The 12622-nt window shown below is 44.0% G+C and overlaps 1 protein-coding gene across 8 annotated transcripts in view; it reads right to left on the reverse strand.

Moving 5' to 3' along the window:
• Nucleotides 1–361: 361 nt before the first annotated feature.
• Nucleotides 362–12622, reverse strand: part of LOC106580407 (kinesin-like protein KIF2A) — a 34091-nt gene continuing 21830 nt past the window's right edge. For 6 of the 8 annotated variants that reach the window (XM_045703196.1, XM_045703193.1, XM_045703195.1 and 3 more), the window contains 9 exons: nucleotides 11130–11272; nucleotides 10777–10981; nucleotides 10324–10434; nucleotides 9819–9886; nucleotides 7739–7852; nucleotides 6356–6500; nucleotides 6035–6136; nucleotides 5617–5752; nucleotides 362–1223 (listed from right to left, as the gene is read on the reverse strand). In XM_045703196.1, coding sequence (XP_045559152.1) covers nucleotides 1135–1223; nucleotides 5617–5752; nucleotides 6035–6136; nucleotides 6356–6500; nucleotides 7739–7852; nucleotides 9819–9886; nucleotides 10324–10434; nucleotides 10777–10981; nucleotides 11130–11272 — 1113 coding nt within the window. In that variant the 3' untranslated portion in view covers nucleotides 362–1134. The remainder of the gene's footprint in view (nucleotides 1224–5616; nucleotides 5753–6034; nucleotides 6137–6355; nucleotides 6501–7738; nucleotides 7853–9818; nucleotides 9887–10323; nucleotides 10435–10776; nucleotides 10982–11129; nucleotides 11273–12622) is intronic. The other 2 variants (XM_045703194.1, XM_045703199.1) reach the window with 2 other exon arrangements.

The raw sequence follows: 12622 nt of genomic DNA on the forward strand, positions 1-12622 counted from the left end.
TCATACACCATGTTACTCAGCCCTGTAAAATCCAGGTTATATGCTTCGTCAAGTATTTTGACTGCATGTGCATTTCTGTCAGTTATTAAGGAGACTATTGAGAGGTTCTAATGACACATCAAGAGTTAATGCCTAAGTGTGGATGACATTTCAGTGGTGCAGGTCAAATCAAACAGGATACTCTTAGAGCGTTGGGCCAGTAACCGAAAGGTTGCTGGATCGAATCCCCGAGCTGACAAGGTAAAAATGTGTTCCCCGGGAGCTGAAGAGGTGATTGTCGATTAAGGCTGCCCCCCACACCTCTCTGATTCAGGGGGGTTGGGTTAAATGCAGAAGACACATTTCAGTTGAAGACACTCAGTTGTACTACTGACTAGGTATCCCCTTTATTACTTCAGCCAGTGTTACATCTGTGGCAAACACAAAGAAACATACGTAACAGTAGGTCAGTGGCATTTACTATACATTTCTTTTGTTTAATAATAAAAACATTTAAATGGGTGAAAAACAACTTTACAGTATTAAATAAATGGGGGAACAAATAAACTGGGTTTGCCACAAAACATGATATGGCACAACACCGAATCAAACTATAGACAAGGACTGGTAAGACATGAGAAGAACCACAACTAGTTTTGACTTCCTCTCAACTCAGGAAATTCAAGAGGAAGAGGGAAAGAAAGACTGACCCTACAGAGTAATGTCTTCTGTACAGTGCCAACTGAGCGGGGAACCAACCACACGCGTTGGAGGCCAACAGAGAGTTGCACATGCATACATGTCAATCAGACCTACCAGAATGCACAACCAACATGGAGGTCTCTGATGAAGACAATTCAACAGCCGTTCAATTTAAAGTACAAACAAGTAAAAAAGTAAATAAATGAAATAGAACAGGGCAAAACAAGAGTGAAAATGTAAAATCAGCTATAAAAAGGGATCCAAGGTTGCATTCCCCTCCTGTTATTTCTGATGACATCCGTGGGCCTGATTAGAAAACAGATGAGTCGGTTTCTTTGCATTTTCACAGGTGGTTGTGACTGCTGTGCCACGTTTTTATAGTGGTCATGACCCTGTATGCGCCACTGCCCACTCCACACGGAGACCACAATCCCCTCCCTGGTCAGGTCTGGTCTACAGCAGGGCACGTGGCCTCTTAGGATTGATCTGCTTACTGGCTTGTTCCTCTTCTTGGAGCGACGAGCGGAACGACTTCACTTTATCTGAAAAGAAAGGAGCAGAAAGAGTGGATTAGATATTAGTATTAGTATAATAAAAGTGAAACCTACTACTGAATATCAATGGTGATACATGCAGAGACCAAAATCAACAAAAGAATGAAAGAGGTGGTGAATAATACAAATATGCTGGCATGCATACGCCAGGAGTAAAAATAAATCGCTAATTTTGAGTATGTGGACATCCCTTCAAATGAGTGGATTTGGCTATTTCAGCCACACACGTTGCAGACAGGTCTATAAAATCGAGTACACTGCCATGCAATTTCCATAGACAAACATTGGCAGAAGAATGGCCCGTACTGAAGAGCTCAGTGACTTTCAACATGGCACCATCATAGGAGGCCAAATTTCTGCCCTGATAGAGCTGCCCCGGTCAACTGTAAGTGCTGTTATTGTGAAGTGGAAACATCTAGGAGCAACAGCTGCGAAGTGGCACACCACACAAGCTCACAGAACAGGATCGCTGATGCGCATAGCGTGTAAAAATCGTCTGTCCTCGGTTGCAACTAGGGTTGCACATTTTGGGGAATATTCAAAAGGTGGAAACTTTCTGTGGGAATTAACGAATATATGCAAATTAATATTAATACCATTTAAAATGTAGATGTTTTTTTTTGCATTGGATATATTTACCATATCATATGGAGACAGAAACAAACATTTTACCTTATCATAAGTAGACATAAATGGCAAATGATTAAATCCTTTCAATATAAATTAAAAAAACTATTTAGTTACAAATTGAACTTTAATGGAGTTGACTCTTCACATGTGATGATTTCACTGAACAACAAAAGAAAAGGGAATATTGAATGATCCCCAATGATCCATCGCATCTCCCAAAAACATTTTCAACATACATCTGTAAAATTAGTCTAGAAACTAAAGCTTTGGTTGTCTTCCTCTCAGGCTTCCATGTATTCTCCCTACAAGTCCTCATAGTCCACCTCTTGAACATCAGACTCTGAAGCTTCACTGTCACTTTCCAACCTTGTTGAGGATGGCTCAGACTCAAAAAGACTCAAATTTGCCTGGATGGCCACCAATTTTTCAACCCTTGTATTGGTCAGCCTGTTGTGTGCTTTGGTGTGTGTTCCCAAACAAGGATCAGTTGCGCTCAGATCCACAAATTCCCTTCCACCAGGTCGCTTAGTGGTTATAGCGTTGGGCCAGTAACTGAAAGGTTGCTGGATGGAATCTCCGAGCTGACAAGGTAAAAATCTGTCGTCCTGCCCCTGAACAAGGCAGTTAATCCACTGTTCCCCAGAACGCCGTCAATGTAAATATGAATTTGTTCTTAACTGACTTGCCTAGTTAAATAAAGGTTCTATAAAAATAAGTACATGAGATATGTTGGAACGACTGCCATATTGCATCTCCATCCCAAAGCCCTTGCTTGGAAGTGTACTTCACCAGACTGCCAAGAACCTTGCCTTCATTCAGACCAAGGTGGCGAGACACAGTAGTGATGACACCATAGGCCTTGTTGATCTCTGCACCAGACAGGATGCTCTTGCCAGCATACTTGGGGTCCAACATGTACTCTCCAGTGTGTATTGGCTTCAGGCAGAAGTCTCCACACTTTTTGATGCATTTCAGAACTGCAGTTTCCTCTGCTTGGGGCAACAGTGAAGTGGGCAGGACAGTATGGATTTATTCTCTTACATCTGCAAGCAGAGTCTGAACATCAGACAGGATGGCATTGTCTCCCTCAATCAGTACAATGGTTACTGCTATAGGTTTCAGGAGTTTCAGGCTGCTTACCACTCTCTCCCAAAATACATCATCCAGGAGGATCCTCTTGATGGGGCTGTCCATATCGGCAGACTGTGATACGGCCATTTCTTGGAGAGACACTTCCCCTACAGGAGACTGTCAAACATGATGACAACACCACCCCAACATGTGTTGCTGGGCAGCTTCAATGTGGTGCTCTTATTCTTATCACTTTGCTTGGTGAGGTTGATTGCTGCTATAACTTGATGACCCTTCACATACCTAACCATTTCCTTGGCTCTCTTGTAGAGTGTATCCATTGTTTTCAGTGCCATGATGTCCTTGAGGAGCAGATTCAATGCATGAGCAGCTCAGCCAATGGGTGTGATGTGAGGGTAGGACTCCCACTTTAGACCAAGCAGCCTTCATGTTCGCAGCATTGTCTGTCACCAGCGCAAATACCTTCTGTGGTCCAAGGTCATTGATGACTGCCTTCAGCTCATCTGCAATGTAGAGACCGGTGTGTCTGTTGTCCCTTGTGTCTGTGCTCTTGTAGAATACTGGTTGAGGGGCGGAGATGATGTAGTTAATTATTCCTTGCCCATGAACATTCGACCACCCATCAGAGATGATTGGAATACACTCTGCTTTCTCTATGATTTGCTTGACTTTCACTTGAACTCTGCATCCAGCAAATGAGTAGATAAAGCATGTCTGGTTGGAGGGGTGTATGCTGGGCAAAGAACGTTCAGAAATCTCTTCCAATATGAGCATCAGAGGTGAACCAGTAGCACACACAGCTCGAGCAAGACATTCATCAGCATTTCTCTGACTACGTTCCTCCATTGAGTCAAAAACAACTTCTGATTCCAGGAGGACCATGAGCTGTTGCTATCGATAAGGTGTCTGATTCATCATTTTCACCTTGAATAGAAGTAGAGGGACTTTTGTCAGAGGTTGCTTGTTGTGAGCGCTGAGGGAACTTTATGCACTTGGCCAGATGATTCTGCATCTTTGTTGCAAATGTACACAGCTTTTCCTTCTACATTAGCTGCAGTGAAATGTCTCCATACATCAGATAGTGCCCGTGGCATTTTCCTGTAAAAAAATAGAAAAAAAGGAGTAAAAAACCCCCAAATACAATTCCATGTACAGATAAATAGTTAAGCAGTTAGATTAAACAACTCCTTTGTAAGATAAATGTTTTAAAATGACACATGTATGGAAACAGGTGAATTAACACTCCTCAGTTAGCAGGCTCAAGCAAGCTAAAACCCACATGGTAGCAAAAACTAACTAGCAGAAATTATTAAGTTAGAAATTATTTAAAAACACACTTTGCTGTAGGCTACCATTTACAAAAAAATCAGGTATGTCATAAAATATATTCACCCCACCCAGTATTGTAATCAAAACTTACCAGAAAGCATGTAGTCCTTGGCTCAGATAGTGTAGTAGTATGGGATCAATAGCATCTCATTAGTGTGCAAGATCTTGAGAATCAGCTGTACATGTGATGGAAGAGTGCACTGCACATGTGATGGAAGAATGCACTGTGCATGCAGAGGGTTGCAATTCCATTCAATTGGGGATAGTTTAACCAAAATATGCCACAAGACCTAGAATAGCCTTATGTGTATCCCACAAAAAGGTTCACTGTTATAAGATAACTTTTTTGATGAATTTAAGCAAAATTCCCCAAATTCCCAGGCTTAACTTCACATCGGAAATTCCCCGGAAAGTTTCCAACCCTAGTTGCAACACTCACTACCGAGTTCCAAACTGCCTCTGGAAGCAACAGCAGCACAATACCTTTTCGTCGGGAGCTTCATGAAATGGATTTCCATGGCCGAGAACCCGCACACAAGCCTAAGATCACCATGCTCAATGCCAAGCGTCGGCTGGAGTGGTGTAAAGCTCGCCACCATTGGACTCTGGAGAAGTGGAAATGCGTTCTCTCACGCTTCACCATCTAGCAGTCCGACGGACAAATCTGGGTTTGGCGGATTCCAGGAGAATACTACCTGCCCGAATGAATAGTGCGAACTGTAAAGTTTGGTGGAGGAGGAATAATGGTCTGGGGCTTCTTTTTCATGGTTCGGACTAGACCCCTTAGTTCAGTTGAAGGGAAATCTTAATGCTACAGCATATAATGACATTCTAGACGATTCTGTGCTTCAAACTTTGTGGCAACAGTTTGGGGAAGGCCCTTTCCTGTTTCAGCATGACAATGCCCCCATGCACAAAGCGAGGTCCATACAGAAATGGTTTGTTGAGATCAGTGTGGAAGACCTTGAGTGGCCTGCACAGAGCCCTGACCTCAACCCCATCGAACACCTTCGGGATGAATTGGACCGCCAACTGCAAACCAGGCATAGTCGCCAAGCCTCACTAATGCTCGTGGCTGAATGGAAGCAAGTCCCTGGAGCAATGTTCCAACATCTAGTGGAAAGCCTTCCCAGAAGAGTGGTGGCTGTTATAGCAGCAAAGGGGGGACCAACTCCATGTTAATGCCTATGATTTTGGAATTAGATTTTCCAGGTGAGCATACTTTTGGCCATGTAGTGTAAATGGACCAAACCTCATTCCTTAGAGATGTTCTTCCATCTGACTGAAACGGTACCATGTCACTGTAATAATACATGTCTAGGCTGCTTACCTCTGAGCTCAGTGAGGATATCAATCTTCTGATCCAGGATCTGCTCTAGCTGAGTGGCGTAGGAGTCCACGTCATAGTCCACCTCCTCAGTCATTTCCAGCAGAACCTTCTCATCCTCCAGCCACCGGATAGACTCCTGTTCACAATAGACACACACAACACACACACACACACACACGTTAACATCTCACCAATACGGTCATTTCATCTTCCTACTGACAAACAAATGATTCAAATCAATGACTTTGCTCCCATCAAGTCAGTATCACATTAGCTTGAAGAAGTGGATGATTTAGAGAATTTCATGGATAGTCACTCCACAGGACATTAATCTTGCAGATGAATTCAACACAGAGGTGGAACCTCCTAACCATATGTGAAAGGATCTAAGAGGAGCCATCTGTTAATGTGGTCTGACCTGGAAGACAGCTCTGTGGTCCTCCAGCACCTGTTCCTCCATCTCCACCATCTGAGACACAGCCTCATGGAAGTTAAAGAGCTGGGGTGACACCTCCTCCTCCTGGAGAGACAGACAACAGTCAGACACACACACACACACACACACACACACACACACACACACACCAGCATCACCTCTTTTGAATAAATTACCTCAAGGAAGGAAGAGCTGGGGCTCATGCACAAACTCATGCACACAAACACTTGCGCACACGGTGAGAAAACCATCTAGGATAAAAGCTGAGTGAGCATAAAAGTGCATTATAAGAGTGTTGCTTACGTTCTGCTCACAGAGGAGTTTGAGGTCGTCTCTCTGGGGTGAGCTGCCCAGGTGGTCCCAGTCATTGTCCAGCAGGTCCACCACATGGATGTTGGGCCGGACCCCCTCGATCACCTGGTTAGTATCCACCGTCAACTCCTTCACTCTGTGTGTCAATCAACATATCCTCCGGTCAGCTGACAGTGCTGCTCAGCCCAGTTAAATACACTCCACATGATGGGCCTTACTCAGTAGGGACAAACAGTCAGGATATTGCAGATAGAAATGCATTACTTGGATATGACTGTGACTCAGAGTATTACGTCTCGTCAGTTCTATGCAATACATTTGACTGAATGTTTTGGCCCATTGAATAGACACCCAGACACCATCACAACACCAGTGACACCATGTGCAGCCAATGGGTCAATCATCTGTGCTCTTTTTGGTTGCAACTTGCTTGACAATCCATTTTAGGTTACAGTGATATAGCCCTTTAAAATAAAATGTTTTATCTTTTCAGTCGATAAAACCAAATGAAGCAATAAGAATAATCAGTTAATCAAATTCAGAGTGCTAGATTAGTTGTTCCCCACTAACACAGCTCTAAATTATGATGCTATAGAACTGTAGAAGCTGTGTGTTTCAACAGGGCCCTTGCATGTTAGCCATGTTTGGCATGACAATGAGCGACAATGAGTTGGCATGATAGCACAAACATACGGCCAGGACTGTCTATACTTCTGGCATCTCGCGTATGTTTAATGAGGTGTGACTGAGCTGATATGGTCCAGTACAGCCTAACCTTATTGACTTGTGTCTGACCCTGACTGGGTGGTGACAGGAATTGCTGTAGCAGTTGGAGATGGAACAAGCTGGTCTCACTGCACCTTTGGCAATAATTGCAGGTACTTAGCCAAGGAATTATCCTCTAACTAGCACAGTATAAAATGACCAGTCAAATATTAGACTGACTGGTTATGCTGCATGACACCATAAACAAAGATTTGGAACCAAATGCCACCTCACAAGGAAATTATGTGATAAAATGTACACACACACGTTATTGTCCATGAGAGGATATGAGGAGAACAACAGCTTTCACAAGTTAACACAAACTCAGCACACCAAAAGATGATCGCAGAGCACATGCCAAGGCTGGAGAAAAGGATGAAAGAATGTTTCATGGAGATTGAATAAAAAGGAAAGGAAATGAGGAATAAGACGTGTGGACAAGTCCTCCACAGAGACGGGTGAGAACGATGGAACAAAGACCAAAAGAAGAAAGTGTGTTGTGTGTATTTTACAACTAATGTATGCATACAGGAAAAGCATGCAGGTAAGTGTATGCTTTGACAACAAAAAGGTATTTGTGTGTGTGCACACAATGGGAAGGTGCTTGACCTGCAGGGAGAAGTAGCAAAGTCATCGTACTCATAGGTGGGCGAGAGCTCCGAGAGACTTCCACCGCCCTGGGAGAAGGGGATATCTGAGGGACTGATCCCAAACTCCTTTACTCTGCAGAGCAGAGCACAGCGCCAAGCCCAGAGCAGAGGAGCAGGAAACACAAGAGAGAGGGGACGAGGGTCAGGACACACAAAACTAGAGAGAAATAGGCATTTTTCCTTTCCCCATGACCTGCCTGCCACAGTGGCACTCATTCAGTCTTTCACATGTAGCCAACATCTGATCAAAATGCTGCAGGCAGATACAGTGGGGCAAAAAAGTATTTAGTCAGCCACCAATTGTGCAAGTTCTCCCACTTAAAAAGATGAGAGAGGCCTGTAATTTTCATCATAGGTACACTTCAACTATGACAGACAAAATGAGAAAAAAAACCTAGAAAATCACATTGTAGGATTTTTCATGAATTTATTTGCAAATTATGGTGGAAAATAAGTATTTGGTCAATAACAGAAGTTTATCTCAATACTTTGTTATATACCCTTTGTTGGCAATGACACAGATCAAACGTTTTCTGTAAGTCTTCACAAGGTTTTCACGCACTGTTGCTGGTATTTTGGCCCATTCCTCTATGCAGATCTCCTCTAGAGCAGTGATGTTTTGGGGCTGTCGCTGAGCAACACGGACTTTCAACTCCCTCCAAAGATTTTCTATGGGGTTGAGATCTGGAGACTGGCTAGGCCACTCCAGGACCTTGAAATGCTTCCTACGAAGCCACTCCTTCGTTGCCCGGGCGGTGTGTTTGGGATCATTGTCATGCTGAAAGACCCAGCCACGTTTCATCTTCAATGCCCTTGCTGATGGAAGCAGGTTTTCACTCAAAATCTCACGATACATGGCCCCATTCATTCTTTCCTTTACACGGATCAGTCGTCCTGGTCCCTTTGCAGAAAAACAGCCCCAAAGCATGATGTTTCCACCCCCATGCTTCACAGTAGGTATGGTGTTCTTTGGATGCAACTCAGCATTCTTTGTACTCCAAACACGACGAGTTGAGTTTTTACCAAAAAGTTCTATTTTGGTTTCATCTGACCATATGACATTCTCCCAATCCTCTTCTGGATCATCCAAATGCTCTCTAGCAAACTTCAGACGGGCCTGGGCCAGGCTACTGGCTTAAGCAGGGGGACACGTCTGGCACTGCAGGATTTGAGTCCCTGGCGGCGTAGTGTGTTACTGACGGTAGACTTTGTTACTTTGGTCCCAGCTCTCTGCAGGTCATTCACTAGGTCCCCCCGTGTGGTTCTGGGATTTTTGCTCACCGTTCTTGTGATCATTTTGACCCCACGGGGTGAGATCTTGCGTGGAGCCCCAGATCGAGGGAGATTATCTGCTCCCACAGTTGATTTCTTCAAACCAAGCTGCTTACCTATTGCAGATTCAGTCTTCCCAGCCTGGTGCAGGTCTACAATTTTGTTTCTGGTGTCCTTTGACAGCTCTTTGGTCTTGGCCATAGTGGAGTTTGGAGTGTGACTGTTTGAGGTTGTGGACAGGTGTCTTTTATACTGATAACAAGTTCAAACAGGTGCCATTAATACAGGTAACGAGTGGAGGACAGAGGAGCCTCTTAAAGAAGTAGTTACAGGTCTGTGAGACCCAGAAATCTTGCTTGTTTGTAGGTGACCAAATACTTATTTTCCACCATAATTTGCAAATAAATTCATAAAAAATCCTACAATGTGATTTTCTGGATTTGTTTTTCTGATTTTGTCTGTCATAGTTGACGTGTACCTATGATGAAAATTACAGGCCTCTCTCATCTTTTTAAGTGGGAGAACTTGCACAATTGGTGGCTGACTAAATAGCATCATCTAGCCATCATCTACCCATTTCTAAGCACAAAAATGCTGTGTGAACGAGCACAGTGAAGAGCTCAAGGTCCATAGAAACCTAAAGGGAGCGTGGTCAAAGAAGAGGTTCCTATATTCCTTTTCTCAGACACTTCTCTGCTGATCACAGATGGAAAGCACAATTGTAGGAGACACAGTTTCCCATGGCCAGCTGTAACATGTGTGCCCACCTGTTAGCGTAGCGTAGCGTGTTGAGGGTGTTCTCACAGGATGTCATGCCAGGAGAGATGGTGGCTATCTGGATAGGACAGAGGTGAGGAGAAACTCAGTGGAGGTAAGGTAAGGCCAGTACAAAGACCAAGTAAGGTGGCTTGTCCTTTGCAGAAAATGTGTTTACTTAAAAGCTACAGGGTCCCCTGCAGGGTCGGTATAGGCCTAGACCAGTGGTCAGCAACCTTTCTGAGTCAAGAAACATGAAATGGGAACACTTCGCCTACCCAGCCAACGGCGCGATACAAATAAATAAAAATAGAAACAAGGCTTTGTCGTTGTTTTTCTAAGAGAAATGTTTGGCGAACGACAAGGAATACCTTGGTGACCACTGGCCTAGACCATGGGCCAGGTGTCTTAAAAATAGTAATTTTTAATAAAATCAGAGATGACTGAACCCTATGCCAGTGAGGAAAGAATTCACCAATTACCAATCCCACTAGCAGTGACTAATGATGAACTCACCATGCATGTGCGGGAGTTCTCCCCTATGAAGGAGTCTCGGAGGACCTGTGTGAGCTTGCTGGCCCTGAATGGAGTGTGTGGTTTGTTCCGTCCCAGCGCCCTGATGCACTCCTGGTAGAGTTAAAGAGAGATACAATGAGCTACAGTTTGTCTGCCTGCTGCGAAGTCTGACTGGCTGACTGATATACATTCTGAGAGATGGGACAGGAAAAATACAGTTGACCATTTCTATAAGATTACGTTATGTTCAACTAAGACTGCTAGCTCTGTTCATCTGAAGGAAAACGTATCTCAGACAGCACACTATCAGAGCTGAATTCATGTTAAATCCTGTAAATCCCTCTAAGATTAATAAACTTTTACTTGAACTCTCAGACTAAACATCTGCTGACGTTCTACCGAGTGTCCCTGTCAGAATGCTCTGCAGCTGCCCTCTGACCTCTCCCCTCTGACCTTTAGTGCCAGAAGGCTCTTGTTGATCTCAGCTCCCTCCAGGCGTGTCTGGCGGTCAGCGCTGGATGTGTCGGCCCCCCTCTCGTTCCCCGCCAGGTCAATCAGGGAGAACTTGCCATGCATCTTCCCCTTCCTCCTCAGAATGATCTGGAACACGGCGTGGCTACGGGACGAGTGGGCGTTGGCCGAGGTCTGCCCTGACGTTCTGAGAGAGAGGAACAGAGAGGGAGAAAAAGCAGGAAGGGGAGCATTTAAATGTAATGCACAATAACGTTTTAAAGATCAGCGTTTATGTCATTAGTTAGGGAAACTGTGGGATGTTGCTACAAATACCTTCCACTCCGTTGCCTTACCTGCAGCTGTTGCCCACTTCTATGAGTTTGAGGACGTCCTCTGTGCATTTGACATCTCTCTCATGCAACCCCACCACCTGCACCTGCTGCTTCCCATCCTCCAGCACCCGGAGCTTAGCCTTACCATTCAGCAGGTCAAACACCTAGAAGACACACACAACAATCAGGTCAAAAACCTATACAACCACACACGCAGTCAGGTTAAACACAGTCAGGTCCAACACATATAGGACCACAACTAAAAACCAGTCTGTCAACATTATCACCCACGGGAGCAATTCACCGCTTCCCCTTACAGTCCGGGTTAAACACTTACAACCAAGTTCCCTCCATTATTTTGGGGCACTGACCAATTGAGGTCTTGGAAGCAGAAACTTGAACGTTGTGAGAATTCTGTGCAACTTCCGGCACACGTTTACAGTGAACACTGAGGCTGTACCCTTACAGTTTTAGACAGTAGTCAATAGTGTAGTGTCTATTTGAGCATAATGTAGGCCTATCAGAGTGGTCTACCAATGAAACCAATAGAGAAAATCCTTTAACATTTTCACATGGAAATAGCTTTTGATTTTTATGATAGGTCTAAATTCCATGAGACTTTAAAAAAAAACATTTTTTTAACATCATGGACCAAATAGGTAATTGTAAATTGCATTGTAATGTGTTATATGATGCAATATAAACTGTGTGGTTCGAGCCCTGAATGCTCATTGGCTGACAGCTGTGGTATATCAGAATCGTATACCATGGGTATGACAAAACATTTATTTTTACTGCTCTAAATATATTGGTAACCAGTTTATAATAGCAATAAGGCACCTCGGGGGTTTGTGATATATGGCCAATATAAGGGCTGTGTCCAGGCACTCCGCGTTGCGTCGTGCACAAGAACAGCCCTCGTGCCTTATTGCTTAAATAAACCACATTACAAAATCAAATATATTATTATTACCAAGCAATAAGGCCCGAGGGGGTGTGGTATATGGCCAATATACCACGGCTAAGGGCTGTTCTTAAGCACGACGCATCGCAGAGTGCTAGGACACAGCCCTTAGCTGTGGTATATTGGCCATATATCACAAACCCCCGAGGTGCCTTATTGCTATTATAAACTGGATAACAACATAATTAGAGCAGCATAAATACATTTTTTGTCATACCCATGGTATACGGGCTGAAATACCACGGCTTTCAGCCAATCAGCATTCAGAGCTCGAACCACCCAGTTTATAAAGAGAATTAGACAATGTAGGCTACACTCTGCCCATTAGCTTATATGCAACACGGACCCTTTAATTAAAGACTCAATCTTGCAAAGTATGTTTCGGTTTGTTGCATTGAAATGGGGCTGATAATGTTGATTCGATCACATTAGAGAAAAACGTTGATAGTGCAAACTGATGGGACGAACTGAGTGAAACTCAATCTCTTGCGTCTTCTGCGGGGCAGTCCTGGAGGAGATGCGTGCTACCTGTCCCAGACCTGCTGTTTTC

This window comes from Salmo salar, chromosome ssa20 (assembly GCF_905237065.1).
Source record: "Salmo salar chromosome ssa20, Ssal_v3.1, whole genome shotgun sequence".
NCBI lineage: Eukaryota > Metazoa > Chordata > Actinopteri > Salmoniformes > Salmonidae > Salmo > Salmo salar.